The sequence below is a fragment of the Apteryx rowi genome, unplaced genomic scaffold, assembly GCF_003343035.1.
Source record: "Apteryx rowi isolate R43461 unplaced genomic scaffold, aptRow1 scaffold_169, whole genome shotgun sequence".
In the NCBI taxonomy this organism is placed as follows: Eukaryota; Metazoa; Chordata; class Aves; order Apterygiformes; family Apterygidae; genus Apteryx; species Apteryx rowi.
In genome coordinates, this window is record NW_020447963.1 from 1,019,760 (window position 1) to 1,047,123 (window position 27,364).

The 27,364-nt window shown below is 53.0% G+C and overlaps 1 protein-coding gene across 1 annotated transcript in view; it reads right to left on the minus strand.

Moving 5' to 3' along the window:
• Positions 1–859: 859 nt before the first annotated feature.
• Positions 860–27,364, minus strand: part of ITPKB (inositol-trisphosphate 3-kinase B) — a 62,738-nt gene continuing 36,233 nt past the window's right edge. The window contains exons 4-9 of the mRNA XM_026060447.1: positions 13,780–13,879; positions 12,746–12,959; positions 9,598–9,802; positions 4,767–4,868; positions 3,532–3,603; positions 860–1,196 (exon numbers count right to left, since the gene is read on the minus strand). Of these exons, the coding sequence (XP_025916232.1) occupies positions 981–1,196; positions 3,532–3,603; positions 4,767–4,868; positions 9,598–9,802; positions 12,746–12,959; positions 13,780–13,879 (909 nt within the window). The 3' untranslated portion in view covers positions 860–980. The remainder of the gene's footprint in view (positions 1,197–3,531; positions 3,604–4,766; positions 4,869–9,597; positions 9,803–12,745; positions 12,960–13,779; positions 13,880–27,364) is intronic.

Below are 27,364 nucleotides of genomic sequence, written 5' to 3' on the forward strand. Positions count from 1 at the left end.
CCCTCGGCGGGAACTGGCTGTTTCCACGRGACGCGGCAGCGGCCGCGCGCGCGGCCCGCTCTGCGCAGAGCCGGCGGGGCGAGCCCTGCGGGAAGCGGGACGGCGCGGGTTGGCCTYGCGCCGCCTCCCTTTTGCCAGGCACGGTCCCGCGGCCACCTCGAGAGCTGCCGCGCGGCGGCGGCRGCCCGTCCCCTGCTGCCACAGCCGCGGGCGCCTCCACCCGCCGGGACGGCTGCTTAGGCCTCGCAGTGGCCCCTTAGAAACCATTTTCCTCTCCCCCAGCGCTGCCCGAGGGCTGCAGGTCGGAGGTCCCCGCGCRTCACCACCCGCCGGGCGCCCGCCTGCAGCTGGGGAAAGCAAACGGCCGCGCAAAGGTGGGCGAGCAACCTCCACGGGATTAACGGGACGCCTTGGGCAGAGGGAGGAAAACCCTGCATCCGCCTTTCCAGCGACTCTTAAGGACTCAGCGCAGCTGGTTTCCCAGGGCGAAAGGTGTCAGCGAAGACAACCGAAGGGCTCCCGCCCCGCTATCCCCTGCCTTGGCTGCCGCTGGCCCTGGCCACCCAGGGGCTCTCCAGACGAACCATTGCAGGAGCGCCCCGGGGCAGCCGCCGAGGCCGCGGCGGCAGGGCGGCCCTCCTAAAGTCTGGCCGCACGAGAGACAGCAACGTGATAGGAAAAGCACGCGCTTGCCTAACCAAACCCTCCCACGCCGCTCGYGGCTGGCACCGCCGCACGCTTTCACCAAATCTGTGACGCCGAGGTTTCAAGTTCAGCTTTTGTTCTGGCAGGTTAGCTATGTATTTACAAAAAAGAAAAAAAAGAAAAACCCTAAAAAAAACACAACAAAAACACCTTAAATAGGGAGAGTATAGCTTTAAAATCGGAAGGGCAAGGTTTGGAAAGTGTCTTGTAGTGCAGTTCAGAAGAGTCAGTTGGGGGGCAGGATTCGGGGTAGTGGCAGAGTTGGACGCCCGGTTTTAATGCAAGTCTTCGCTCTGGGACAACTCCGTTAGGATCTGAATGAGGTTGTCGAGCCCCCAGAGGTAGCCGTCCTCTCTGTTCCCCTCTACCCAGGGCACATTGTGCTGGAGAACTTGTCCCTCTGGCAGTGGCGTGGTTTTCCCAAAATCAATCATCCAGACTTTGGCCTGTTCCTTTTTGTCATGAATGAAAAGGAGGGAGCTCCCAATTACCTGCAGAGAGAGGGGACCAGTTAGTCGTGCTTCTGCTTTTCATTAAATGCATCTATGCCCTTCTCAGCCAGCCTCGGGTTTTTCAAACACCTTATCTAAGGCTGCATTTGCAATAGGCGATGCCAAGATTTTGCATGAGCAAAACTAAGATTTGTGCTTGCCAGCTGTGTTTGCACATGTAAATCAGGCATTTAAACCACCTCATTTACTCGTACAAATCCCAGCTTTTGGCATAAGAAAAGGATCACAAAAATATGAGCATGAAAGATTGAGATGTAATTTCAGAGACTAAGTTGAGGTCCTTGGGGAGGGAAAGAGATGAATTGTCTTCACCTTCAGATTAAGATTATTCCACAGCTCGATTCTTTATGAATGATTAGTGCTATCTGTGCTCAGCAATCTTGCAGGCATCACCTCAGGAAGTGGTTATGCAGTAAGCAAGTTACATGCGAAGTTTAGTCTCCTGCCTGAAACGCCATTCATTTGCACTCCCATGCCACCTGGAATATACCCCCTGGCTTTTACTGAGCACTGGGGACACGTGCTACAGAGGCACATACACATGAGTTTTCTTTTCTGTGAATTACTCTGCTGCATCTGCTTTGAAGAGCTCTTTCATACTCTGTTTGGCTTCTGGGAAAATCCTGCAGCAGATATTGGCCTGTGCAAGCCTCTGGGAAGCCAACGGGTGCTTGTGTTTGGGTCTGAAAGGCAAAACGGGRCTGAGCTTTCCTTCCTTGCACTGTATCACTGTGTCCTGCCTGGCTCTCTTTGTGGAGAGTCCTCACCAAACTGGCCAAGGAAAGCTCAGAAAAGCTTGGGAGCTGTTTCCACTCTTCATTTCTTCTTACCTCGGTGTCTAGCGCTACTACTACTGTGGAAAGGTGAAGCACATCATTGTCTCTGACTTCACCAGAAGTGGATATGTTCTTATGAATTTACATTTTTGAGGACTTTCTCCTCTAATGCATTGGGAGAATGTCCAAAGTCCAGAGATTTATATTACTCCCCAGAAATGTTTATTTTCAGTTCTTCTCCATATAAGCTATAATAGTTCCCTCTTGGCCAGGATAGACCATTTTAACTTTAAGGAAGAGACTTCTGCTGTTGTTCTTCACTCTTCTGTCTTTGGTAGGTGAATTTTCCTGCAGTGCCTTGGAGGAGCCCCGGACGAGTGCGGGCACTGCTCCGAGGCAACGAGGGACACGCAGCACTTGACACAACTTCTGCTACGTTTCATCTTGAAGTGGGACAAAAAGYTGAAGTTTCTTCTTTTTATTTTTTTAAGAAGTGGAAATTCCTTTCAAACACAATTTGAAAAGGTGTTTTGTTTCTGTGTTTTCAAATGAAACACTGCCACTTCATTTCAGGGCATTTTGTTTCCATTGTTGAACTGACCTGAAACACTTGGTTTCAACATTTACGTGCATCTTCCAGTTGGTTTACGGTCATGCAGGTCCCAGTTGGTTTACGGTCATGCAGGTCCCAAGGCGGCTCCCACGGCTCCGTCAGAGGGAGAGCGATGCCTCTGGGGAGCTAAAGCTGTGCCTCCCTCTCCCTTTGAGTCAGGGGTTCCTACGAGGCTCTTCTTCCCATAGGACAACATGTGCCAAGGAAATGCAGTCTCATATTTGGTTAAGTAGATGCAATATCAAATACTCTGAGTCAATGCTAAATCAACAAAGTTATTAATTAAATAATGGAGTATCCCAATTCCTGTTGAAATGGCCAGAAAGGGTGTACTTCCTCTTAATTTTCCAATTAGAACTGAAATTTCACTGTAGAAAATGTTGATTTCATGGACACGAATTTCTGAAGGAAAGTTGTTCCAAAGGAAGAGTCTTGCCTGTTTTGCCCCAGCAAGCTCTGTGAGGGCAGTTTGAGGATGATCGGCAGTTTATAGCTAAACTGAAGCCTTGTCTGAATGCACTGAGCAACTGGCAGCCATATGATACCTGACATTTGCATTCAGACAGGAATTTCTCTCAAGAAGAGCCTTATACTTTTACAATGAGCATTTTTACCAATCATCTACAACCATAAACAGCCTGCATAACTCCTATATCGCTTTCCATCCATATGAACACTGGTTTTCATTAGATTTGAGCCTGTGTCAGATGCACAAACATTACATCAGTCATCAGCCATACTTCCATGCAAATATTAGATAAACAGGGTTATGAAACTACATATATAAGAATAAATTCAAGTTGTAGAAATTTATGACCGCTGACTTCAACTCCTCCTCTGTCCTTGGATAAACTGAGATTAAGCCATTTGCATTTACAGACAGATCTATCTAAACTCCACCGCAGGAAGGAAATGTAAGTATTACCTCATGGCACTTAAAGAATGGGGATGTCTCCAGGGTAGCACGGATACCCTTCAACCGGTTAAGGTAACTGTTCTGGAATTGCAAAGAAAAACAAGCTGTCAGTGCTGTGGGAAGCCTACACAAAAAACGCGCTGTACAGAGCAAACAAAAAAATCCTCTATTCCCGTATCCTGTCTCCGATAGCGCATTCGCATGGAGAGACGCTGAGGGCGAGCATTCCCTGGCCACCCCGGCAGGCCCTGCGCCACAGGCGGCCTCCCAGCCCCAGTGGCCTCCGACGGGCCTCCCTCCAGGAGCGTRTCCTGTCTCTTCAGGGACCCACTCCTCCTTCTGGCCTCCACGGCATCCCGCGAGCTCCTGGGGCTTTAAGTCTATCCAGACTTGCCCATATGCAGGCCAAGGCAAAGGCGCCTGTGAGGGCATCGCTGGGAACAGCCAGGAGGCACCACCAGGGTCTTCCTGGGCCCTTTGGTCATTCAATTCTCAGGTCTGGGCAGAAGGGCGAAACACAGGGACAGGCACGGCAGCTGTCTGGGCAGCGTGATTAAATTGTTTCCACCTGGACTGTGTGGGGCTACTTGGGGGTCACTGTATGCAATAATTTGATGGAAGGACCCTAGCTAGACCAAGGCCATGATGGCGTGAGAGCGTGCTAAGCTCTTGGTGGATAAAACGCAGCCCAGCAGCATCATCCACAGCCCCCAGGGTTGTCCCTGGGCAGCTCTTGTCACAGCAAACCTTTGGAGGCGGCAGTGCCAGGGCCATTCCAGCTGCCACCTTTCATTTGAGGCCTTTATACATTGAGACTTAAAATGGGACTGGTTTGTCAAATAGGATATTTGACACAGTCGGTGTAAATTTTTTACTGCTAAATCTCTTATTCCCCTGGCAATGGAGAGCGGCGCAACTGGGGAGATGCAGATGGCGGGAGCCTGTGGCGCAGCGAGGAAGCGCTCCTGCCTCCCTTCTGCAGGGCGGGCGGCCGCGCGCGGGGCCCCCGGGGAGGGGGCCGCTGCCGACCCCGCGGGCGAGCCCGGGAGGAAACCCTCAGCCCGCCCCCGCACCAGGATGTGGTTTCTCTTCGCCACTTTTCGCGCTATTGCAGAAGAGAGTCTCCCGGGGCGGGGGCCCCGCGGGGCCGAGGGCTGGCGAGAGGCAAGGCAGCCCCGCGGGGAGGAACCTCCCCTCGCGCCCGGCAGCGCCCGCAGCCTCCTCCCGCCACCGCCCCGGCTCACCAGAATGTTACGGTTCCCCTTAGTGAACTCTCTGAAGGCCTCGGTGACTTGTTCCTTTGTCCGCGTCTTCTTGAAATCCCGGTTCACGGTGCCGTCCTCTTTCTGGAAAAGAGGGAAGCGGCATGAGCGGGGGCTGAGCCAGAGAAAACGGCCCCCGGTTTGGGGTGTCCCGGAGCAGGATGCAAACCAGCCTTGTTGGCAGCCAAAGGGTCGTCATGGTGGGCGATAAAAAGTCATTTTATAGCCCACGGATAATAAACCCTCCGTGCCGCGTGCGGCCTCGCATTCCCCCCCGCCTCTTCCCAGGCTCGGCGTGGTGGTGGGGACAGCGGGCGGCCCAGGCTCCGGGGGGACTAGCGCCTCCTCCCAGCCCACCTGGCCCTCGGAGCAGGTCCCCAGGTCGCTCTCCATCGCCGCAGCACCGCCGGGGCTCTGAGATTCGGAGCAACGCGTTTCACCGTCCCGACTCCCTTTGCAGGTCGGGCAGGCAGCGCTCGCTTCCCGCACACAGCGGCTATTATAAAACACCCGTGTACGTGCTCATGGGTTTGCTTCCCTCTGCGCCGGCCGCGTGGCTGCAGTGGTCGCGCGGAGAGGCTTCGAGAGCAGCTTGCTGCAGCGCGGCGGTGTGCATGCGGCGCGCAGGGGAAGCGCGCCGCGCTGCTGCGCGTCTGACGCGCGAGGCCTGATGCCGCGGTGCGGAAACCGGCCCACCCTCTCCCGGGGGGACGATAGATATCAGTTTGGAGAGGTGCCACAGCACTAATTTCGCATGTACGGAGCACCGCTTCCCACAAAGCATCCGAGAAGGGAGATGGACTTCTAAGTGCTCCTAAAAATAAATGAAAACCACAGATGGCTTTTCAGATAAGGCAATCCTCGGCTTCAGGAAAGCCAAAGCGACTCTCCGTAACGCTGCTCCCGTAACGACTCCCTGCTCGCGGTGCCCTGGCCTGCCGGATGCCGCTGCTCTGGGTCAATAGCCACGACATTTACAGGTGCTCCGGCCCCAAGGGGGCTGCGCTCGACAAAGCCGAAATGTGAGGGGGGCTGATAAGGGCTATCGCAAGCGGCCTTTGCCGGCCTCCGCCCCACCGCAGCACTGGCAATCCCGCTTTGCCCCGGCGTCGCCCGAGCAGAGCTCAGGTCGACCGGTTTCGTTTCCAGAGCCGCGGCGCTGCCGGCCAGGTAGCCACGTCCCGACGGGACTTTGACCACGGTGATTTTGTTAATAGCTACTGTTTCTAACATTTTCASGGTGCTCCAAAAAGTTAGGTAAGTGTCACGATCTCCTTTTTGCAGAGGAAGATTTCTATTTTAAAGAGGTAAAACCAGATAKTCAAGGTCGCCAAACGAACTAGGAGCTGAGTAGGGCAAGGGAAAGGGTCTACATCCTCGTTCCCAGTCCTGCAGCTGCCAACTCAGCTTACGGGCCCACGCTGTCCCCAGGGCTGCTGCCTCTCCCTCGTCTTGCGCCCCCTTTCCAGCTCACACACCCAGGGCYGAATCCTGCCCTTCGGGCATGCGCGCAGCTCCCCACTGCTTGCGTGGGAACATGCACAAGTGCTTCTGCATCAGCCCGGCTGGTAGCCTGCAGAGCAACGGCCTCAGGCCACCACTGACAGGCAAGGTGGGTTCCCTCCCGTTTCTCACAGGGAAGTATCCTCAGTAGGGAAGAAAACACAGGGGCACTTGTAATTAAATAAAATTTTCCTGAAATTTCTTCTGAGAGCTCCACAGCAGGCTCGAGATGCTGAAAACCTCTTTCCCTAATGCAGGGACGTGACCCCAGGAACAGGTCAAATGCAGTGACACAGCTCAGCACGACCTGCTCGACAGCCCTTCTTCTAAGCAGGAAGAAAACCAGCCAGGAACCAGTGCAAACTGTTAATGCTTTAGATTAGGGGAAAATAATCCAGAAGCCAAGGGATTTAAGGAGAATCGCAGCAATTAGAGCCTTGATCAAATTAGTTAGCTCCTAGCAGCAGCAGGAGGATTAATCCTGGAGGCCAGCACTTCTCAACACCAATTAAAGGGCTGCCTCACCTCTTTGAAAACATCCACGACCCACATCACACGGTGGTTCACAGTGGCTTTCACCTATGATCGGCTAAAAATGAGGTGCAACGCTGAATGCTCGGCTATTGCTTTTACTTCCCTCCACAGTGTTTGCTGGCCTGTGTGGGAATATGACGTTGTTTCTTTACATTTTTCATTTTCAGTGTTTCACTTGTGACCTGCTTTTGCCGTAAGGCCCACTAAACGTCCCCAGACCATAGGCTGAGAAACACTGCTGGAGGATATATCATGTTGGACTATAAATAGACAGATACTCTTGATTATAGCAAGCAAGCAGGGAGCAGAAACAGTGTACGTGAGTTTCGGTCCCAGCTGGCCCACTCGTTTTTTATATAGCCTGAGTTTTTTAATAAGCACGAGCAAAACAACAGCGCTGGGAACTAGGCAAAGGGTTGTCCTGAGCGGGAAGGGCTCGTGGCACGCTCACGGTGGGCCACCGCACAGGGGGTGCTGCCGGTGGGAGCGGGCGATGCTCGGGGCTGGCGGGGGGACGGGGACAAGCCACTGGAGCAGGCGAGCACCACAGCCACCACTGAAAACTGCTTCTAGGGAGCCGTAAACGACAGCCATGAGGGGCGTGCAGGGGTGCGTTGCATTGCTGCGTGTCCGAAAACCCCAGCGAGGGCTTCTCCTCGGGTTTGGTGGCTTTCTGCGAGCGGCTCGGGTGGATGTAAATGCAATACGAGCCACTGGCCGCGAGGCAGCCCAGAGAGGAAGGCGCCCTCTTCCCCACGTGCAACCGGCTCCGCTGGGTTTCCYGCTGCAGGAGAGAGGTGCCCCTTCCCACCAGCGCCTTCACGTGCAGCTCTGAGCGACCCGCTCCTGCTGGCTGCATTTCAGACCCGTGGACTAACACCTGCATTTGCGAGCTATTTGCCTGGTCATGTCACGGGGAATGCTACCAGAAAATCTGCAAAATCTGCTGTACAGGCTTGTTTGGGGGGTGGCTTCATTTGGTTCATGTCTATCATTTTGACACCAAGATCTCAGGTGAAAAACAAAGTCAGGAGTGCTGCAGGACTTTAAGGCCGCAGACACACAAATGGGTATTCTGGGAAAATCCCGGCTGACTCACAGAGGAGAAAAAAGATCTGTGACCAAGAGAAGGACTCCTCAAACCAACATAAATTTGGAAACCAAGCCTTCATTTCCACTAAGAGCAACTTTTTCCCTGTGCCCTGGCAATTTCCTCGCAGGTTGRAGCTGCTCGGTGGCCGGCAGCGGCCCCGAGGCACTGCCTGGGGTTGCCCAGGGCTGCCCGGCTCCACTCCCACGGCAGCGGCCGGAGCCTGAGTCACCTCCAGGAATGCAGCCACAGCTTGAACAAGCTCCTTCGGCTGCTACGCGAGCTCCATGCCCGCACGCTRCAGCCCTTAGCGCAAGCCATCAATGGGCATATGCCATTGCTTAAGGTCGTGCAAGCTTTCAGTAGCTAACACGTGCTCTCCGCTTACAAAAGCTATCTCCATTTGAGCATCAGCTCAGATACCTCTCACCACAAAATTTGCAGCCCGTTCTCCGCCAGCTYGCCAGGAGAAAAATTCCATGGGCTTCCTCATCTAACTGACATCCAAAGGATCCTGCAGTTATCTCCAGAAATCTGGGAGATAACTGCAGCTTTGAGCAAAAGCATGGCCAGCTTGGGCACAGCTGCTGCAGCGCTACTTGTAGAGTGGGAGCGCTCAGACAAAATTGAGAGAAATAGCTCAAGGGCAGATAATGCAAGCTAAGTCTGCAGGTTAAAAACACAGCTAGGTACTTGCAGAAAATGCAGCTGCTTGTGCTTAAGCGAGAGCTTAAACTTCRTAGGGAGTTTATGAGCTCCACTTCGTAGGACTAAGTTGCTGAATTTTTCTCAACAGGGATCTAAATACAGCCTAGTCACCTTCTATGGCTAAACTCACAGCTCCAGTCAGGGGCTGGCACAGGTTAACACACATTCAAGCTGGGATTTGAATTAATGGCTCAGCCCATTGGCACAACAGCATTGAAAGCAAACAACTCGTTTGAGCCCTCGAGTTGGAGCAGGGCACTTTGCATTTCGCAGTCAGGGGACTCAACCGAGGGGCTGATCTAACAAGATTATGGCTAAGACCGTCCTCCCGTGCCCAGTGGGGCTGCAGTTTCGCTGATGCCCTCAGCTCAGCCGGCTGATGCCCACACCCAGGCTGGGCRCCTGGGTCCGACGGCAGGGACTGGCAGCCACCCTGCCGCCCTGGCTCCCCGGAGCGAGGGCTGGCGGGGCTGCAACGCTGCCGGGAGTCGGGCAGGCAGCGAAATGCAGGCGGGAGGTGAGGGGAGCTTGAACGAGCCGTTTCRCGGGCCAGCTTGCACCGCGCACATAAATGCTGTGACGTGGTGCAGGCGTAGCTGTATCTGTCTGGAGACTGGATGGAGAAAGGGGAAAGGGAGCGTTTGCAGAAACAAGTTATGGCTAGATTTTACAAAGAGACGGTCATGTCGCAGGAGCTGAACTGAGACTCTTTGGTCTCCCTGCAGCGGTGTGACAAGGGCTCAGTTCCCGTTCGCCACCTTCCAGCCTGCCGAGACACAAAACTCCAGGCTGAAAAACCAGCCAGCACGCTTGACTCATTTTGGGCAGAAGCAGCAGTTTTGCTGGGCTCCTTCCCAGAAGCCAGAGGGACGTCCCGATGTGTCACCGGTTTCGCTACGAGCCTGCTCCGTGCGTGTGTGAGTGTGTTACCGAGCTGGTTGCAAAGCGTTCCCCGCCACAGGCGCCGAGTGGCCTCACCTTTATCCCCTCGATCCTGAACCCCAGCGTGGCCGTGGAGCTAATGGTCTCCCTCCACTGCATGTATCGGGGCTTGGTCACCGCCCGCAGCACGTTCTCCTCCTCGGTCGGGGCCTCGGGGTCCACCTCGATCATCTTCTGGTACATGTCCTTCCGCAGGCTCGGCTTCTTCCTGGCCTTTATCAGCTCCTCCTCCAAGTAGGTCCTGCAAAGGGCAAGGAAAAGGTCTGCAGGGTGGCCTGGCCTGCCTGGGCCAGAGAGAGCAGAGGGTGCCCCGTGGTCCCCGCCGCCTGCCTGGGAGGGGAGGAAACCCCGGGGCCGGGGCAAGGGCAGCTGCCCGCCCAGCCCACCTCTGCCGTGGCCTTTAAAGTAAAACAGGCTGGAGCAGCGTCGCGCCGGGACGGCTTATGTCCACATGGGCCAGCGACCGGCTCAGCTTCCCCACAGCGAGGTGGAGGCAGGCCGCTCCAGGCTGCTCTTTGACGTCTTTCGACGCTCAGCAGACCTGAACAACGACTTATTCTCACAAACTAAACGAAGCTTTCAAAACGCGCCCACCCAGATGGCTGACCGTGTGCTATGGAAACCAGCTGGATTCAAGGCGAGAGAGAAGTCGCCAACCCTCGGCCACCAGCAGCGTCCATCGTTCCCTCCGCGGACTGGCTAAAGCTGCTCCTGTGACTTAGGGGCGCTTTCCTGCTCCCTGCCACGCTTGGCCGCCAGCACCGCCGTGCACGGGCTGCTAAGCAGCCTCTTTGCACAGAGAGCTGCTTTGCTGCTGCTTATTTTGCCCATTACGGGTCTGGTTTAACTGGACTACCTGGAAGGGAGAAGCTGCCTGAAACGGACGGATCAGACACAGGGATGCAGCGCCTGCCCGYTGAGCTGAACAAAATCAGCCAAGGAAGAGCCTCCTCCAAGGACCTTCCCGGAGAGCCGCTGCCRGCCACCCCCCTGCAGAGAACTGCCTGCCCCCACGGGGCGTCCCGTCCTGCCCCGCTTGCTGATCCTCCCGCCGGAGAGCTTGGTCACAGTGACAGCTTTCCTCTTCCCATGCAAGCGACAGGAGCTACTTACTCAGTTTCCTGACCCAGAAATGAGCTTCTCTAGAGAAATATTTCTGGAACTTGGAGCAGCCTGCAAACCCAAAACCTGAAGGGATCGTGCCCCCTCCCCGTGGAGTGGCTCTGTGGGTCGGCCCCAAAAGCTCGGAGCGGTGCGCAGCCGCCTCTGGTAGACCCACAGAGGGGACTGGGAGGGGATGGGTGGCCAGCGCAGAGCGTAGTCGCGCAGGGACCACGGCGCTTTTACAGTTACAGAGACCTCGAACCTCAGTTCTGTGCTTCCTTCAGAGCACCACTGTGTGCCAGGACACAGYGAAGTGCTTCACTCTGGAGTGCAGAAAATCATCATCCACTAAATGACACCTCCTGCAGCAATCATCATCCACTAAGTAAGAATTTTTGCAGCTTCCAAACCTGCCCCAGCTCAGCCCTGCAGGTGCCCAGGTCCTCTCCAAACAACCTGGCGAGGCAGGAGCGATGTCCCAGCAGAATGAGGTACAAACGACCCTATCTGCCACCTCCTTCCCCCAAAATCCAAACCGCTCTTCGCTTCCCGTTAGCCATGCCCAGCTCTGCAGGRGAGCTGTGCCCTCCTCCCAGGCTGCCTGTGCCCAGGTCCCAGCTCTGAACGTGCAGTTTACCTCCACAAATCACGTAACATGCAAGGGAAGGCAGACTACGCGGGATGGGGTTTATGTATTTCCCACAGACTCACAAGGCAAACAGGTGTCTTTTCTAGGAGAAGGCATATGATCACAGAGCAGACAGCCCCAGGGCACCATCCCCTTTTAGAAACAATGCAGATAAAAGTGATGAAGGGCTGGAGCTGAGCTAATCGAATCTGTGATTTTGGGGCAGACAGAATAAAACAAGAGCGTGCTCAGAAGTGCTGTCCACGTCACTCAGAAAGCTCGATTTCCTCCTGACAAGAAGAGACAGCCTTTGCCTGTGGCTTGTTTCCTTCCCTCTCCCTTGCTCCAGGTTTTAACCATCACCAGGACCCAAGTCCGGCAAAGCTTCATTTGGGGGTGACTGGGCGAGGCTGCCCCATCCCAAAGCCAGGTCGGGAGGGAAGAAACAAACCTGCATCCTCCTGGCAGGGAGCAGCTGGCTAAGAGGATGGGTTTGATGTTTTGTCAGATGGTATCAGTGAGGAGACAGGTTCAGACCYGACGCCCTCTCTGAGGGCTCTGCTGGACCTGCCTGTGCTGCTTTGCTTCACCATCGCTGGTGCACTGGGCTGTGAGCTGCGATGGTTCATTCACTGCCACACGGTAACTTCCGCCCAGTGGCAGCAACCACACTGGTAACGACTTGAACTACCACAGCTAAAGCCCTGTGGTCCTACCTGCCCAAGCCCTGRGAAACGAAGACACTCTGCCCAGGACTCTGGTTTGGGCGGGCGCTGCCTGCCATCCCCAGTTCCTGCAGGCATGGCTCCACGCTACCTGTGCAGGAAGGGACCTGCGTCCCCTGTGGTGGCATCTGGAGCAGTCGCTGTGTGAGGGGCTGTCCCTGTCCCTGTCCCTGCATGCCAGTGGCACCCGAGGGCCTCCATCACCCTTGGGCCCTGTGCGCATGCGCTGGGAGGGCCACTGCTGCTCTCCCACAGAAACCACCAGCTTTTCCAGATGCACAAGTGTCTCCACCACCTCTGAGCTCAGAGCTGGCCCGGCAGGGGGTTCCCTCGCCTGGGCTGCTTGGGACCCCACAGCTTCCTGTGTTTTGACTAGTGTCCTCCTGAGCTTGGGAGAAGCAGGCAGGYTTCTGCCTTCTTAAAAGCTGCTGTGCCATGCTGGAGGACCCGAACCGGAACATGGAGCGGTCCCCTCCGCTGACAGCACATCACTTTCCCAGCACATGGAAAGTCAGCAAGCGGAGAAGGAAAGATGCTGGCATGTCCTTCCCAAGCCCAGGCTTCCTCATGTCCCTCTTCTCACACCTTCAGGTTAGATTTTTCTTGAAGGCATCTGCAATGCTCAGGAGAGCCTGGCACTAGTACGCTTCAGAGAGTCTTACCTGGGAAATACGTCTGCTTTGAGTATCAGATCTTAAAATCAAACACTGCCCCAAAAGACACTAACCTGACCCCCATTTTGCAGTCCATAACGCAGGGGGAGTCAAATTCAGCCAGCAAATCTTCCATCTGGTTGTATCGCTCCCCATCCTTCACGACGTCCCCATGGTAGGCAGGGACGTAGGGCTTCAGGACATCATTCATCAGGCGGTCCAGGCAGCGCTGCTCTGACTCGCAGTGCTTCTTCAGGATCCGGCCGTTAGCTGCTGCCTTGAAACTACCTGAAGGCGACAAGGGACAACCGGGCACTCACTTTGGATGCGGAGTGATATCATGCCTTCCCAAATGAAGAAGAGCAGACCACCACCACGAAAGCACCTGCTGATTACACCTGTGTCCAAAGCAGTCCCTGTTGACTGGGACTTGGGTGGTGTAACAGGCTTCTGCTGCTGGATTCACATGCAGTATCAGAGGTTTATGGCCAGCAATGTCACACCTTAAACAAGGACACAGGTTATAACTACCTTAGCAATCCCCACCAGGGCCTAGTCCTGGCAAATCACACATGCCCATCTGGGGCTGTGACGGGCAGCTCCTATAGAGCACCCAACACATCAGCTTCATGCCCACCACGTACTTCACGGCAGGTCTGCACCCCATGGTCTCGTCTCTATGCTCATGCCCTGTGAGGGGGGTTTCTCAGAGCTGAGYGGTGCTGCGCACTTCCCTGTGGATCAGCAAGAGGGCTTGCATTTCCCCTGAGCACCACCGCTTTCTGCTGCTAGAGAGAAGAGCGAGATGCCAACAGCAGTAGCAGCAATACCCACAGCTCTGGGGACTCAAAGCACATGGCACTGCACCTCCACTTTACACCACCCAGCATATAGGTAAGTCACTCTCCTGGCCTTGTGTTCCCCTGGAGATGTGAAAGCTCAAATCTGTGAAACTCATTCAGAGTTCAGAAGCAACTCAGGCCAATACAGCTCATTAGCCTAATGTAACGAAGAGACTTTCCACTGCTCTGCCCCGTGGTGGCTCTCGTGCCCATGGGTGAGCTGCAAGGGGGTCAGGGTGCCCCCTTGAACTCTTGGTGCTCCATACCTGCATGTCCTGCTAGCTGGATCCAAGGGTACTTCTTCTTGAAGGACATCACAAATGGGGACCAGTGCACCATATTCTTGATCTTCCGCCATGATTTACTCTAAGGAAAAAAAAAAAATCATGAGGGTGATTGTGATGTATTAAGCTTTTGCTGTCCATAAAGTCACTTGAGGGAGCACATGGATGTTCTGGACAGGGGAGGAGACACCAGAGCCAGCGCAGGATGGAAGACAAACAGAATCTGCTCTTTTCCCATTGCCCTGTGCCAAGCTGGAGTCATTGGGCCTTGATTCCAAATTCAAAAATCACAAGTAATTTCACTGAAGTGGATGGTGTTACAGCTTTGTTCCAGTTGGCTGCTTCTGACGAAGAGGGCCAAGCCATCTGCATTACCTTGCCTTCACTCCCCATGTTCTTCTGCAGGAGCAGTCGGGACATTAACCCATTTTTGGGTACGCACTGCTGCATTAGATTATAATGCACACTCAGCAGGGAAAGAAACCTAGGATTTCTACCAGGCCACAAAACTCCATTCCAGATCCAGCAGGTCAAAAGAGACACTCACATAAGCACGAATATGTTCACCAACTTATTTTTGTTCCCCACTGAAAAACAGCTGTTTTGTTCATTAAATTTTCAATCCATGTGTGTCTGATTTGCTTGCTTTGGCTGATCAGTAACTATATTCTAGAGAACAATTCACTTCTGACATGTTGTATCTCTTGCCAGATAGATTGCACAAAAGTATTTACATTACTTTTAACAAGGGCTGCAGCAGACATGCGAACGCCTCACAGAAACGCGCACGCTTTCCTGAAAGAGGTTTTTCCCTAGATTGTTCTGGGGAACATGCCGCTAATAAAAGGCAGAGGCACTTCTTATCTCGGCACCAGCAGGCGAGCGTGCAAACAACCCGGGAGAACAATACACAACAGTGACAGTGGGAAAATGCCTACTTGCAGAAGAGGAGACAAACAGTCACTTTTGTCCTGGCCACCAGAAGCTACTGAGTTCAGCCGGAAGCACACATATAAATTATCCTCCTTTGCTCCACTTCTAAGGCATGCGAGCAAGCCCTCCACAAAGCCCAAGTAATGTCTTCCTCGTGTTTGCAGAGCCGGCCCCTTCTCCCAAATACTTTGCGCACAGACGGGGAAGGGCCGGCAGCCCTGACCTGCATTTTGGATGTTGGTCCAGGGGAACTCCCCATGCATGAATCTCTGATGGGAACCGCTGACACGYTCAAATGGCTGGAAAGAAGACAGACAAAGATGCCAGGGCGGCCCGTCCTCCAGACGACTGCCCGAGGTTGAGAGTGTCCCAGTGCTCCCCAGCACCTTTGCAGAGTGGCAGGAGCTGGGCAATGAGGTGCCTGAGCAGGAGAGGACACAGGGCATCCCGGTTGCCCAGGCTCCTCCACGCGGGTTCGTTCTGTAGCCCAGCCTGCTTGCTTTGGCAGCAGGGGCTGGGGATGTAGAAGGCAGCTCCCTACCTGACATGAGGATGAATGTTTTTATTTCCAAACAGAGTGCCAGAACTTGTGCACTTTAGCTGTTCTTTGTTCTCCTTTTGGCAGAGAGCAGGAGAGAAGGGGAGGGGGGTCCCCTCCTTTTGTTTTTAAAATAGTAACATCAAGTTCTGACTGATCTCACTAAAAAGGGGGGAAGAAAAAGTCTCYGAGGCAGTTTGGCCTCCAGATGAATGTGACCCACCATTTCTAAAATAAGGAGAAGGAGTCCTCCCCCCGAGCACAGCATCGTAAGTCACTCAGGCCCAGGAAGCAAGCCAAGGCAGTGCCTGTTCCCAAGCCAAGATCTTGGTTTTCGGTGCTTAGAGTTTATAGCTAAAACCTTGATGTACGTCAAAGTGCAAGCAAAACGAAGCCAAGTAGCCCCCAAAGCAGTGCAAGCCCCCCGGTCCCTCTGCCGGTCGGGGTTTTTGGGAAAGAGACGAGCTCTGCTCTGGGCACRGCCCTGGTGGTGCCACAGCTCTGGAGGGGGCCAGCTCCCTGTGCCCAGCAACTCTACTGCTTTTCTCAAAATGCAGGTTAATGGCCCCTGAATCCCCAGGAAAAACAAAACAAGACAAAACACACCTTCCTACTGAACTGAACAAGACAGAAAGCCAGCCGTTGAGCATATCTGCAAGAGGAACAGATATTACGTTCCCATTCTTTTACACTGGATGGAAACATTTTCATCCAGATGCTGCCCAGTTTCTTGCACACCTTTGGCCAGACATTTCCAGCTCAAGTTTTAAGGACGTGGCCAATTTTCCCAGAAGAGTGGCTACATTTTCAGCAACCTCGTGCACACACTTGGGATGTCGGCTTGCCAGATAGCCAGGCCGACACAACAGGGAAGAGGCAGAGACACTGCAGCCTCACGGTTCAGCCCTGCACGGGGTGGCGAGTTCGTCTTAGCAGGGCTGGGGGGGTAATTCTGAAAAAAACACAGCTGCAGAGGACAGTTCAGGTATGAACTGAGATCGCTCAGCAAGCAAGCAAGGCACTTCTATACTTGTGTACGCTTTCACACATGCACAGAGTTTTTTACGGAGATGCCTGAGACAGTTTTGTCCATCTCCAGCCGCTTCTGACTTGCTGGAAATGGGCTACGAGGCAAGCCAGTGACACCCCGGGGGTCACTGGCAATGCTGCTCTGCATGGCCCGTTGCCACCTGGCTTCATGGGGGCATCTTCACGTGAGCACTTCCCAGAGAGAGAAGATGGACTTTGCCTCGTCTCTGCCCTTGCGCAGGATGTAACCCTGGCAGGCATACTGCGGAGCTCGTTAAGCGCATTCTGCAATTCCTTCAGGAGCTGCCTTATTTTTATTTTACGCTTGAGTCCCGTCCCAGTTTTATGAGGGAAAGTTTGCTTCATTAAAAGAAAGTTGTCCTGTGCCCTCAGCCYGAGGCCCATCGCATGTTACTGTCAGACAAGGACAGCTTGTTTTGCAGACCAGCCTGCTGGGACTGATTTGGGGGTGGGGGGGTGTATGTGTCCATACACAGTGTTTGGTTGCTCTGTGGTGGGAGTGCTCAATACGTGGTGAGTTTTGCTAGGGGCAACACCCCTAATAAACTAGCAGCTGCACGACTTCATCTGTCTGCTCCATGGGGCTGTGGACCTGCTTCAGTAGAGATAAGGAGACCGGATCTTGGAGGAAAAACACTGGCTGATGCTTCTAGTGATCCTGTAATCCCGTTTATTTGGAGATAATAACATTCTGCCCAAGTAAGGAGTTACTTTAACAGTTGACCCTTCATACAGCAGCTTCTCTTCTCATCTCTACAGCTTCAAGTGAGATTTTCTATATGGGTGTGTGTCCCCCAAAATGAGTCCATTGAGTATCTGTCTTTCCAACCTCTTGTTTTCCTTTCTTGGTCATCTACAGTTACAGAGGAGCGACATGGCTACACCCTGCAGCCGCATCATATAATCCTCTTCACGAGCTTGCTGAGCTCTTCTGCGGCCGTCTGATTTTATGACCCGAGCTGCTGTCGGTCCTGCCACGTACTGCGAGCAGCAGCTCAGCAACCTCACAGCCATGGATCAGCAGCTGGGTCCTCATCCACTGGGGATAGCTAAAAGTTTACAGCAAGCATCGACCAGCGAAGCCTGCATTTATTCAGGTGTCAGCCCAGGACCACACGAAGGGGAACCACCTCAAAGTTGATGGCTTGTCATCCCATTCATGCAAACTCCTGTGTTGGGCTAGTGCACGTCCCTATGGAAAATCACATCACGAGGCTCACGCTACTCCAGCTTTACTCTACAAGCCATGTGTAGCAAACAGCAGCTCTGCAAGCAGTTGACCGATGCCCCCAACTATGCCCTGCACTATTAACATACAACAGGAGCATTACTGTTATTTACAGTAAAGAAATATTCTTTAACCCAGCCTGTAGAGGACTGTAAGGGCATCGCCTCCGGGCTCTTTTGTAGCTCTTGGTTTATATTTCAAGGAGTTATTTAAGTGTAGGTTCAGAAACACAGGCACAGCTGTACATACATGGAAGAGTTACCTGCAATAACTGCACCAACTCAAACCAAACAATTTTTCAGCATACTGGAAAAAAAGCTTTGCAGTTGATATTACAAAGTGATGTTTTTGGTGAAGGGCTACCTGCACTTCTCATTTGCATGCAATGAAGTAAGCAAGCAGATAGCCCTGCTGAAAGCTGAGCACATTTTCAAATGTTCTGCATGATCAAGGCCTGCGATGTACACCGTCTATGCCTGCCTACTGCACCCAGACACTCGGGTGCTCCAAACTGCCGTTCTCTGGCTTATCTCCTGTGCTGCAAAAATCATGAAGCCATATTGACTGACTGAACTCTTACACACACTGCAAGAGCATGTAACCTATATAACCCGGGAATATGCAGGTGTCTGATGCAATTTGACACCTTTTATTTATAAGCTATTTCAGCACCAGCAATGCTGACTGATTAGCTGTTATGTAGCAAATTATTTAGCGACATTTAGTGAGGAGCAGTGCTGTTTGCGCTAGTAGTCCGCCACGTGGAAATGAAGGTGAGCAACTGTCAAAACCAACTGTAAATATTAATTTTGAAGCAGTTTTTAGCAGCACTCTGCTTCTGCCTGTGCCTTTTTAAAGCTACTTACTAGCTTTCTTTTGCTCATCTCGGCGCGCAGTGCCTAGAGCAGGGGGTGGGATGGGGGCCAGAGGAGTTAAGCCCTCACAGCAAGCACCCGTAATCGGTCAGTGGGAGAGGAGGGCTGGGAAAACAATTTTATCTGCTGCATGTTTAAYTTTACTTATCTGAAGCTGAAAGCAAACTCTAGGCTTTCCCCATCTGTCAATAGAGCTTCATATGGAAAGAACAACATACGGGAACTCGGTGCCAACCCAGAAGGTCAGAGGATATACTATGTTTAATTAGATTAAACAAAAAGTGGCTGATGAGCTCAGTGTTCRCTGTACATTTTCCCTATAGCAGATGGCTTTCCTTTAATGTCTGCTTTAAGGAGACGGGCCTTTCTGAGACTACCTGTCCCCTCCCTTTCCCAGTGTGGACTTTGATGGAATTTTATTGGTATTATTCCCTGTGCACGGAGCTGGGGGGTGCTTTTCCCTTTCCACACACTGAGCCAGAGAGATATGCGGTAACTGATTTAATTTGCTGAAATTACAGTTTCCTATGGTTTTACGGGACCAAATGTTCCTGGAAATAGCTAGAGCTGGACTTGTACTTCAGTATTTTTTATTAACTAGAGCATACTCCATTAGAGTCAAGATTATGCAGCTGGGGCAGGGAAGAGCGAGAGCAACTTTAAAGAACCTCAGAAGATCTTGAAATAGCCTAGGATCAGAAGGGATGGAGGAAAACGGAGAGGAGACAGCGGTGAGAGCCATCCCGTAGAGTCACCATCTCCTCATCGCTTTCACCGGCTTCGGGGGAGTTGCTGCAGCTCAGGGCTTTTGAGAGGTAGACCCTAAATATATTTCCTTCAGAAAAAGGGAATGAAGAGCACAGAGATGAAATCACATCCATGGTGAGGGCAAACCTGGGGTCACTCCCAGCTCCGCTTTTCCGAGCATCCCCATTTGGGCTTTGGGAATCAAGCCCTTTCCCCAAGAAGCTGAGGCAGGAGGGAAGGCAGCTCGCGGGCAGCCTGCCGTGGGGCCGAGCCCCGCTCGCGGCGCACACCGACGTTCACCAGCCCCCAGCACCTCTTGCACAACCGAAACACCCCGGTGGGTGGCCAGGCAGCTCCGGCCTTCCAAAAAACCCACGCAACCGGAGCAACAAACCCGCCGCTGCCCGCGGTCTCGTCCAGAGGAGCGGAGCGCCGTGCCAGCCTGGCACCCCGGCCCCTCGGAAGTGCTCTGGGGTGCTTCGTTCACAAGTCTGGGGTTTTAGCAAGTAGCTGCTCATTCCCAGAGTCTCACTGGTTTAAAAAAAAACCAAAAAACCCACAGCTGAGAAAGGCAGACTTTGCACAGGAGAGTCCTCTTTTTTTAATAAATAAATAAGCGACAGGCGTGTTTGCCCCCAGAGTTCATTTTGTGTCAGCCTGTTTGGAGGCCATGCRCTCGCAGCCAAGGAAAAAGAGGCCATTTAGTTTTCCATGTTTAAAAGAATGACTGTGTTTTCTTCTGGTCTTTAAAAAGCAGTTAAGGTTTCCCTAGTGATGATTGTTTCCCTTCACTGGGAAAAACCTCGCAGGGCCAGYGGAGACAAGAAGGGCAGCTTTGTTCGCTGTGCTGGCTGCCGCCACCACCACCGCCACCACCGCCGCCGCTGCCGCCGCCGCGCACGGGGCGCCCATGCAGCCCTCGCAGGTAGCTGCGGGCAGCTGCGGCTGCGCGGCTCCCTCCGGCAAGCGCCCTCGCCAGCGTCGGCCCGCAGGATCCCAGCAGGAAGCGTTCCCCAGGGGTGCTCTGCAGGGCGGCCGCTACGGGGTCGCGGAGCCGAGGCTCTGCTCCGCTCTGCTCCCTCCTCGCTGCTTTAGAGGGGACGTTACGGCCCCTCGAGGGCCGCCAGCCCTCCCGTCCCTCTCTGTCGGCTTTAGGGCAGCAGCAGCAAGAGCCCAAGCGATTGCTTCGGTGTGCGCACCGTTGTGTCCYGCCAAGAGCAAAGATCTGGGGTAGAGGGTCATAGCGACAAAGTTCCTGCCTGCTCTGCGGTCTACAAGAGTGATACAGGAGCCCTGATGAAAATGCGTGGAAGCAGGAACATCTGCTTGGCTCATCGAAAAAATATTCCAGTGTATTGGAAAAAACAGGAGCTTGTCGCAGGCTCCCTCTTCCTGCTTCTGATGCAGGCGAGAAGAATTAGAAGCAGAAAACGCAGATATGTAAGAAGCCGTTCTTCAGTTTGACCTCCCCTATCACAATAGAAGGAAACGTAGTGGTTGTGGGAGCCAGCAGAGCATAAGTCACCCATAGAGTATAAGTACATTTGCAACGTCACCCTGCATTTTTCCCCCCTCACACAAAGCACACGCACGCCGTAGGAGTGCTACGCTGGGGATAGAYGTTACGGGATAGACATTAAGGCCATTCTCAGGGTTAATTATGACCGAAAAGAGAGGCAGCACTAAAATCTCTCTGTCCAATTTGGCAAAGAAGGAAAGAAGCCAAAAATGCCTAAGTGAGAACAAAGGCAAACCCAGTATTTTGAGCTCAGAAGAAACCAAACCTCAACCCTAAGATTCTGTCTCCACAACGCATTTCTTCCTGATGAAGAGTCTTTATTTCAGTAGCTGAAAACTTCCTAATACAGATCAGTCATAACTGACTTTCCAGTAAAGCTGGCTGAATTATTAATTGCAAGCATTAGACAAGTTCAGCCTGCTTTCCTGAGTGGGAACTGATCCAGATCTCTGGAAATGTATTTGTTGCTCATTAAGTACATACAAATTAGTTTTGTTAAGCAATTTTCAGCTTAGAGAATGTAAGTGAACAGTTCAGAAATGGCTATTCACTTCTGGTGGACTGCTATTTAAGTCATACAGTGCTTCTTCCTCTGCAAGCAGACAGCTTTTAAAATCCAGCAGTTTAGAAAAATACTTGCTGGTTGGCAAAACTGGGTCTGAGTGCATTTATTCCTGACAGGAGTCCAGAGGACTGCAGCCCATCTGTGCAACACGCTTGTGAACAAGGCCGTGAGCAGCGAGATCAAGCAGACACTGACTCAATGGCCAGCTGAGAAATGCAGCATATTGTCCAAAGATCTGACCCCGTATCAGGCAACTCTGTCATCAGCTTTGATGGAAACTGCTCCGTTTCCATCACAGAAAGAGTCTGGAAGAGATTCGGTTCCTAAAAATGAGAGCAGAGAGTCTAGGTGGGCCGTAGTTTGGTGGGGTGCTGCTTTTCTACAGGAGGCAACCTCAGCATAAGCAGCTGAGCTTTGTATGGGGAAGGAGCCAGGTGGGCAACACAGGTGCTCTGACCAGGAGGAGACAGTAAAGTCCCAGTTATTTCCAGTCCAGGTTAATTACACTGATAGATACAGTTATCCATATGACACAGTCTACTTGAACACCTTCCCTACATTTTGAAGGCACATTTTTAGGGATTCCAGCAAAGACACTACATTAACAGTCTGCTTAGAGGCATTTTGGGCCAGGGACACCAAACACAGAAGTAACCTCAATGGGTGGAATAAGGGAGCTTCTAATAATTATTTTCTAAGTCTGATTTCTCCCTATATACTTCTGGATGCAATACAAAATGGCTCGGGAGTTGACTGGTCTATTCTCTTACATGTGTGGTGAAGTGAACTGTAATGTCCGGAAGTAATGCCCAAAAGCAAGGGCATTTTAAGTGCATTTCCTCCCAGTTCAAGGCCCACATCAGATGTGTGCTGAAGTGGGATGATATACCATTCATCTGTTTAGCCTGATATATTAACGGGCAGGGTGGACAGGGGCCAGACAAGGCAGCAACTGACTTCTAGTGCTGCTGTAGCCATCTGAAGTATTTACTTCGCTATCAGCACTGAGGCACATTGATATGGACGCTGTAAATATGATACTCTAGAAGCAAAAAGTTGGTAAGCACTGACAATTCACAAGCACAGTTATGCAAAAACAATGCTATGAAGCAATCTAAAGGAGAAGCTGGATGCAAAAGGCCTGACTTTTAGACTTGAGCCTGTCTGTGGCATCAGCAGCTCCCAATGCTTTTGGATGCAGAAAACATTTCCTTTGCTGTTCCCTTGCTCTGGTATCTCACGGAGCTAGCTCACTGCTGTTACACTATTTGACCATAACGAAATTTCACTTTATGGTATATATGACTGAGAAATGCTTCTCTCTTCCATAAAGAAGTGAAGTGTTAGTGGTTTAAATGCTTTAGGCTGGCAGGGGGGTAGGCAGAGATGGAAGGGAAGAAAAAAGGGCAGGGCAAAGGCTGTGAAAATTTGTTTAGAATTTTTTTTAAAAAAATTAGTCATAAGCCCTGAACTTACCTGCATTTACTGAGTATATGAAGTGTAAAAAGCTGATTAAAAAGAGCAGTTATAAGTTTCATAAACATGACTAAACCCTAAAGCTGAATGTTCAACAGGCGTGACCTTTTAATTCCCCTTCGAATCAGTTTAGCCCTTTTCTCTTGGATTTGGAGTCCCTCACGTTTGCACAGCACCTTGAAGGTTCAAAGCGCTATTCGGAGTTTGATCGCCTCTCCCGCTTCGGCGCGGGAGCTGCGCAGCCTTTGCCGAGCGGCTTGCGGAGTCTCCCCTTGCAGGGGGGCAGCCGGGCGCCCCGGCCCCCTCGGCGGCCGCTGGCCAGCTTCCCGCCGGGGACGGAGAGCCGACGCGCCAGCGCGGCCGAGCGAGAGCGCTTGGTCTGCCCCGTCAATATGTTGCACGGATATTAGCAGCCTTTGAGGACTGCATGGAGCATCAGCAGAAATTTTTTCTCTGCTTCCCTTGATTCTCAGAGCCGAAGCACCGCGCACGCCGTTTTAGTTATGACTCATCCCAGACGCCGGCTTTAGCAACACACCTAGCCCGCGGCAGGGCTGGGCTCGCACCGCCAACGCCGCGGCGTCCTGCCGGGCACGCAGGCGCCCCGCCGCCCACGGGGGGCGGCTGGAGAGCCGGGCTCCAGCCCAACTGCGCGCTGGCGGGGTGAGCGGGGTGAAAAAGAGGATTTTGGCTGTGAACGCCCACGAAATTGAGGAAGAACCGGGCTGCGCGCTGCTGCTGCGGTGTAAACATCCCTCGTCCGRCGGGCACCTGCCCCGGGCGCGCGAGCGCAACGCCTTGGCAGTGCCAGCTGCGGGGATCCCGGGCGTTCGGCCTCCGCTGGATCCGAAGAGGAACCCGAGGGCAGGCGGAGGAATTTGCTGCCTCGGCGCRTGTTTATGGCCTTCCACGGGGTGCCAGGGGGAGGAAGTGGTTTCTCTGACCCGAAGGGGAAACGCTCATCTGAAACAGGAAAATGGAACTTTCTTTTGAGCGTTAATAATGGAAAATCATGCCGGCAGCCGCTCCTTGTACATTCCCTGGGTGCACGGCAGGGAGCCGACAGTCAAGGCCACGCAGGGGCAGGCAAGACCATGCAGGCTCGTYGTTTGAGAAGAGAGAGATGAAAAAGCAAATTGCTTTTTTAAAATTTTTTTTAAAGTGAAATCGTTTCTGAACTAAATATTTTTTTAAAGAGGCTATTTTTAAGATGAGCAGCATAATCCAGACAYGCGGCATGGCGTGGAGTTTAGGGACCTCACTCCAGCGCCAGTCTCCAAGTACTGCTTTAGCAAGCAGCAGCCTCTCTCTGAGGAGCTCCAAGAGAGCGCAACTCGTTTTAAAGAAGCAGAAGTTACAGGTTGCATACTAAAATCCAGATATTCTTCCCCGAAACAATGCTGTTCAGTTTTAAGAGGACACTCAAGCCATTTTCTGGTCCAAAAAGGAGGAYGAGATGAAGGGTAGGAGGCTGTTATATCTAGCCGTATAATCGCTACGGCGCTGGCGGAAGCGATACAATGAACCCATTATAAACATGGGTGTAACGAAGACAGGGTTTAGCTCATTGTGCCTTCGCCTTTCTAAATATACTTTGTGCTGGGGGAAGAGCAAGGGAGAGGAGAAACGAGCACGGGGAACACGCCAGGTTCTTGGGAACGGCAGGGGTTTTCAGCAACACCCGAGCCCACGATCTCTGAGACACTCTCTGTGGGCAGCAGGCAGTTTCTGCAGTCCTCCTGCGGCAGAAGGCTATGTTTAGCTCTGCTTGAAAGGGTGATGGAAGCAGAAGAGGAGGTAGAAAAATTTAGTCATCTTCTCCCCTCAGACGTTTTATTGTTCATCTGCCTCAGCAGCACGTGAAGGACTCAGTCACTAGGTCTCTGGCCCCTGTTTTGTTTGTTTGTCCAAAAGGAAAAAAGGGGAAAGGAGGTTCCTCCCATGAAGCGGCCGATCTGCAGTGAGCGGGGTTGGACGGGGGGAGCCAGCGGTTAGCGGCCTGGACCCCATGCACGGAGAGGCCCCGGCCTCGGCTGACTGCTGCCGAAAACCGGGAGCGCTGTTTGGAGGGAGCAGGAGGAGGCCGTCCCCGCTCCCCGCTGGGGGAAGACAGCCACGGCACCGCAGCGTCACTTCCTCTCGCTCTTGCTCTCGCTCTTGACGGCGGCGAGAGGAGCAGCCTCAGCAGGCGAYGTCGCAGAGCATCCTGCGCCACCTCCAGAGCGGAGATGTATTTCGTTTCCCCCTTCAGGCAGCTCGTACCTGCCCTCACAGTAAAATCATCTGCTGTATTATAACGCACAGCTCGCGCTTCAAGTGTTTTCTTGCAGAAGGGCACGGGAAACCTTGCYGTCTAAACCACAAGTCCAGCTTGGACGTCCTCCATTCCCCAACACAGAAAGACCAGAGTCAAAGCAGTAACTACTTTTGGGCTGATATTAGTAAGCTAACAAGCCACTCTTGGGTTCAAGGAGTCCTTATGGTGAGAAACTTTTGCCAAAACCGGGTTGCTCTAACGTTACTGTAGGAAAACTTGGGACAGGGGGTGACGCTGCAGCCTCCGGAGCCAGGAGAGMCCCTTGCACTGCACGGCACTAGCGCAGTTACCTGCACCTCGGTGCTGATGCTGAGGCACTGCCTGCACYGGGAGAGCGCGAGCAAAAAGCCCCTGAATGCCAGCGTGACCCRTAACCAGACTCCTGGGCTCTCTCCACTGCACGGGGTCTTGGAGGGTTGGAGGATGGGAAGCCACTACCTTATCGCTGCCTTTTCCCCCTCGGAGAGCAAACCCGTCGGTGCGGTGGTGGCCCGATACATTTTACAACTGACATGGGGARCGTTTTTTGGAGGTCTCAGCAGGCACCCAGATGGCCCACAGCTTCCTGTTGCTTCAGCGCTACTACAAAGCGACATAAATAGGTCTTCATTCTTTGTTGACGCTTGGTGCTGTACAGCAAAACATGCATTGTTAACCTAAAAATAGGAAACGCTGTGGCAGCTTTGAAGAAATTCAGTGTTTTTCCTGTACCGATAGAAGCACAATGGCCGAGCGCCAGATGCCTCTGTCTTGCTTTGAAGGCTGATGAAATTCTTTGCAGAGCTCATAAATTACGGCTTTGTTAGCACCCGGCGAGCGCCAGTGACACCAGCAAGCCCTGGTATTTCCTTATTCTCGCTCACCACGCTGGTAAGGGGCGGGTGGGGGGATGCTTAATGTTGCATTTCATCACTGCACCGAAACGGACAGTCCCGCTTGCCTATCGCRGAGCCGAGCGCGGGCGGAGGTTGCTAAGACACCATGTGACGCACAGCCGGGCCCCACTTCTATATTTTTCCATTACACGGTGTTGAAGCTTGCAGAACAGGAGGCAGCTTTCTTGAGAGCGCTATCGAGAGATCAGCAAGACGCCGTAGGATCCTGCAGGGCACGCCGGGCGCTACTTACACTCCGGTTAAAATCAGCCATGTACTACGGAGCCAGAAATGTGTCTAGTTCAGAATGAAAGCAGGTGCCTATTTCGGACCCGGCTTATAAAATGACACCCGTGCTACTACGCTTCTCTGAGGGCTAGTATAAAAAAGTCAAGGTATTGGAGGGAAGGCTGTGTCTCAGGGTCTTGGCCATGCTTGCACRCACTTTCGGCTTGCAGCACATGTGGAAAGGGCCCTGCTAGCTACAGCTTCATCAAAGCTCATGTGGGCAGAGCTTCTTCCCAGGAACCTTAATCCACTGGTTTTAAACTCTCCCTGGGTGCGAAGGGCTTTGCTGGGGCTTACGTGTGCCCGCGGGACAACCCCAGCTGCCCTGCAGCTGCCAGGAGACGCGGGCGCCGGACGGCAGCTCAAATCATGGCTTGTCTGTCACCTGAGGCAGCTCCGAGCTGAAGGGCCCGAAGCATGAGTTACGGAAAGCCACCAGCCCCAGCGGCTTATGTCGCTGTTAACCTCCCCAGAGTCTCACAGCCTGACAGCTGTTGGCCATCGAGCCAGTTTTCGGAGGCGCCTGCTGTACCAAGCACAACTCAAGCATTTCAGAGGACAGAAAATGCTCCCGAGCAGTCCGACTAACTGGGTACGTACGGCTGCTCTACACCTCTCCCCACGGTGCGATTTCACTGTGACAATTCAGGATTAATGTGCTGGGGCTATTCTGTCCTCTCCAGTCCGGTTCGTGCGCTGCGTCAGCGATCCTCTTGGTGCCTCCCTGGCACGCGCGGAGCTAGAAATCTTGGCATTTCGTTTCCCTGCGAGGATTTTCTGCCCTGCAGGGTTGTTTCCACTCATCAATTCTAGGTACGGAGGAACTACAGAGAGGTGGCAGCTGCCGTCGAAATGCCACCGTGCTTAGCAGCATGCTGACAYGCAGCCTGCCAGGCCGGTCCTCAGAGTCACCGACAGGCAGCTGGACGTARAATTAAAGTTTTAGTCCAGTGGTATTGAATCATGGTCTCAGAAACCTCCCCTTCCTTAAGAAAGAAAAGGAAAAAATGGACATTTTGAAGGTCAAGAGTTGCCCCTGTTGATGGTTAGGAAGGAAGCCACAGAAAGGCAATTTTACCTGTGGGGGATCTCTAAAAGTTGCCTATACATGCCTTGCAGATTTCCTGTCTGAAAGGCAAGGCCATTTCTCTGCAGA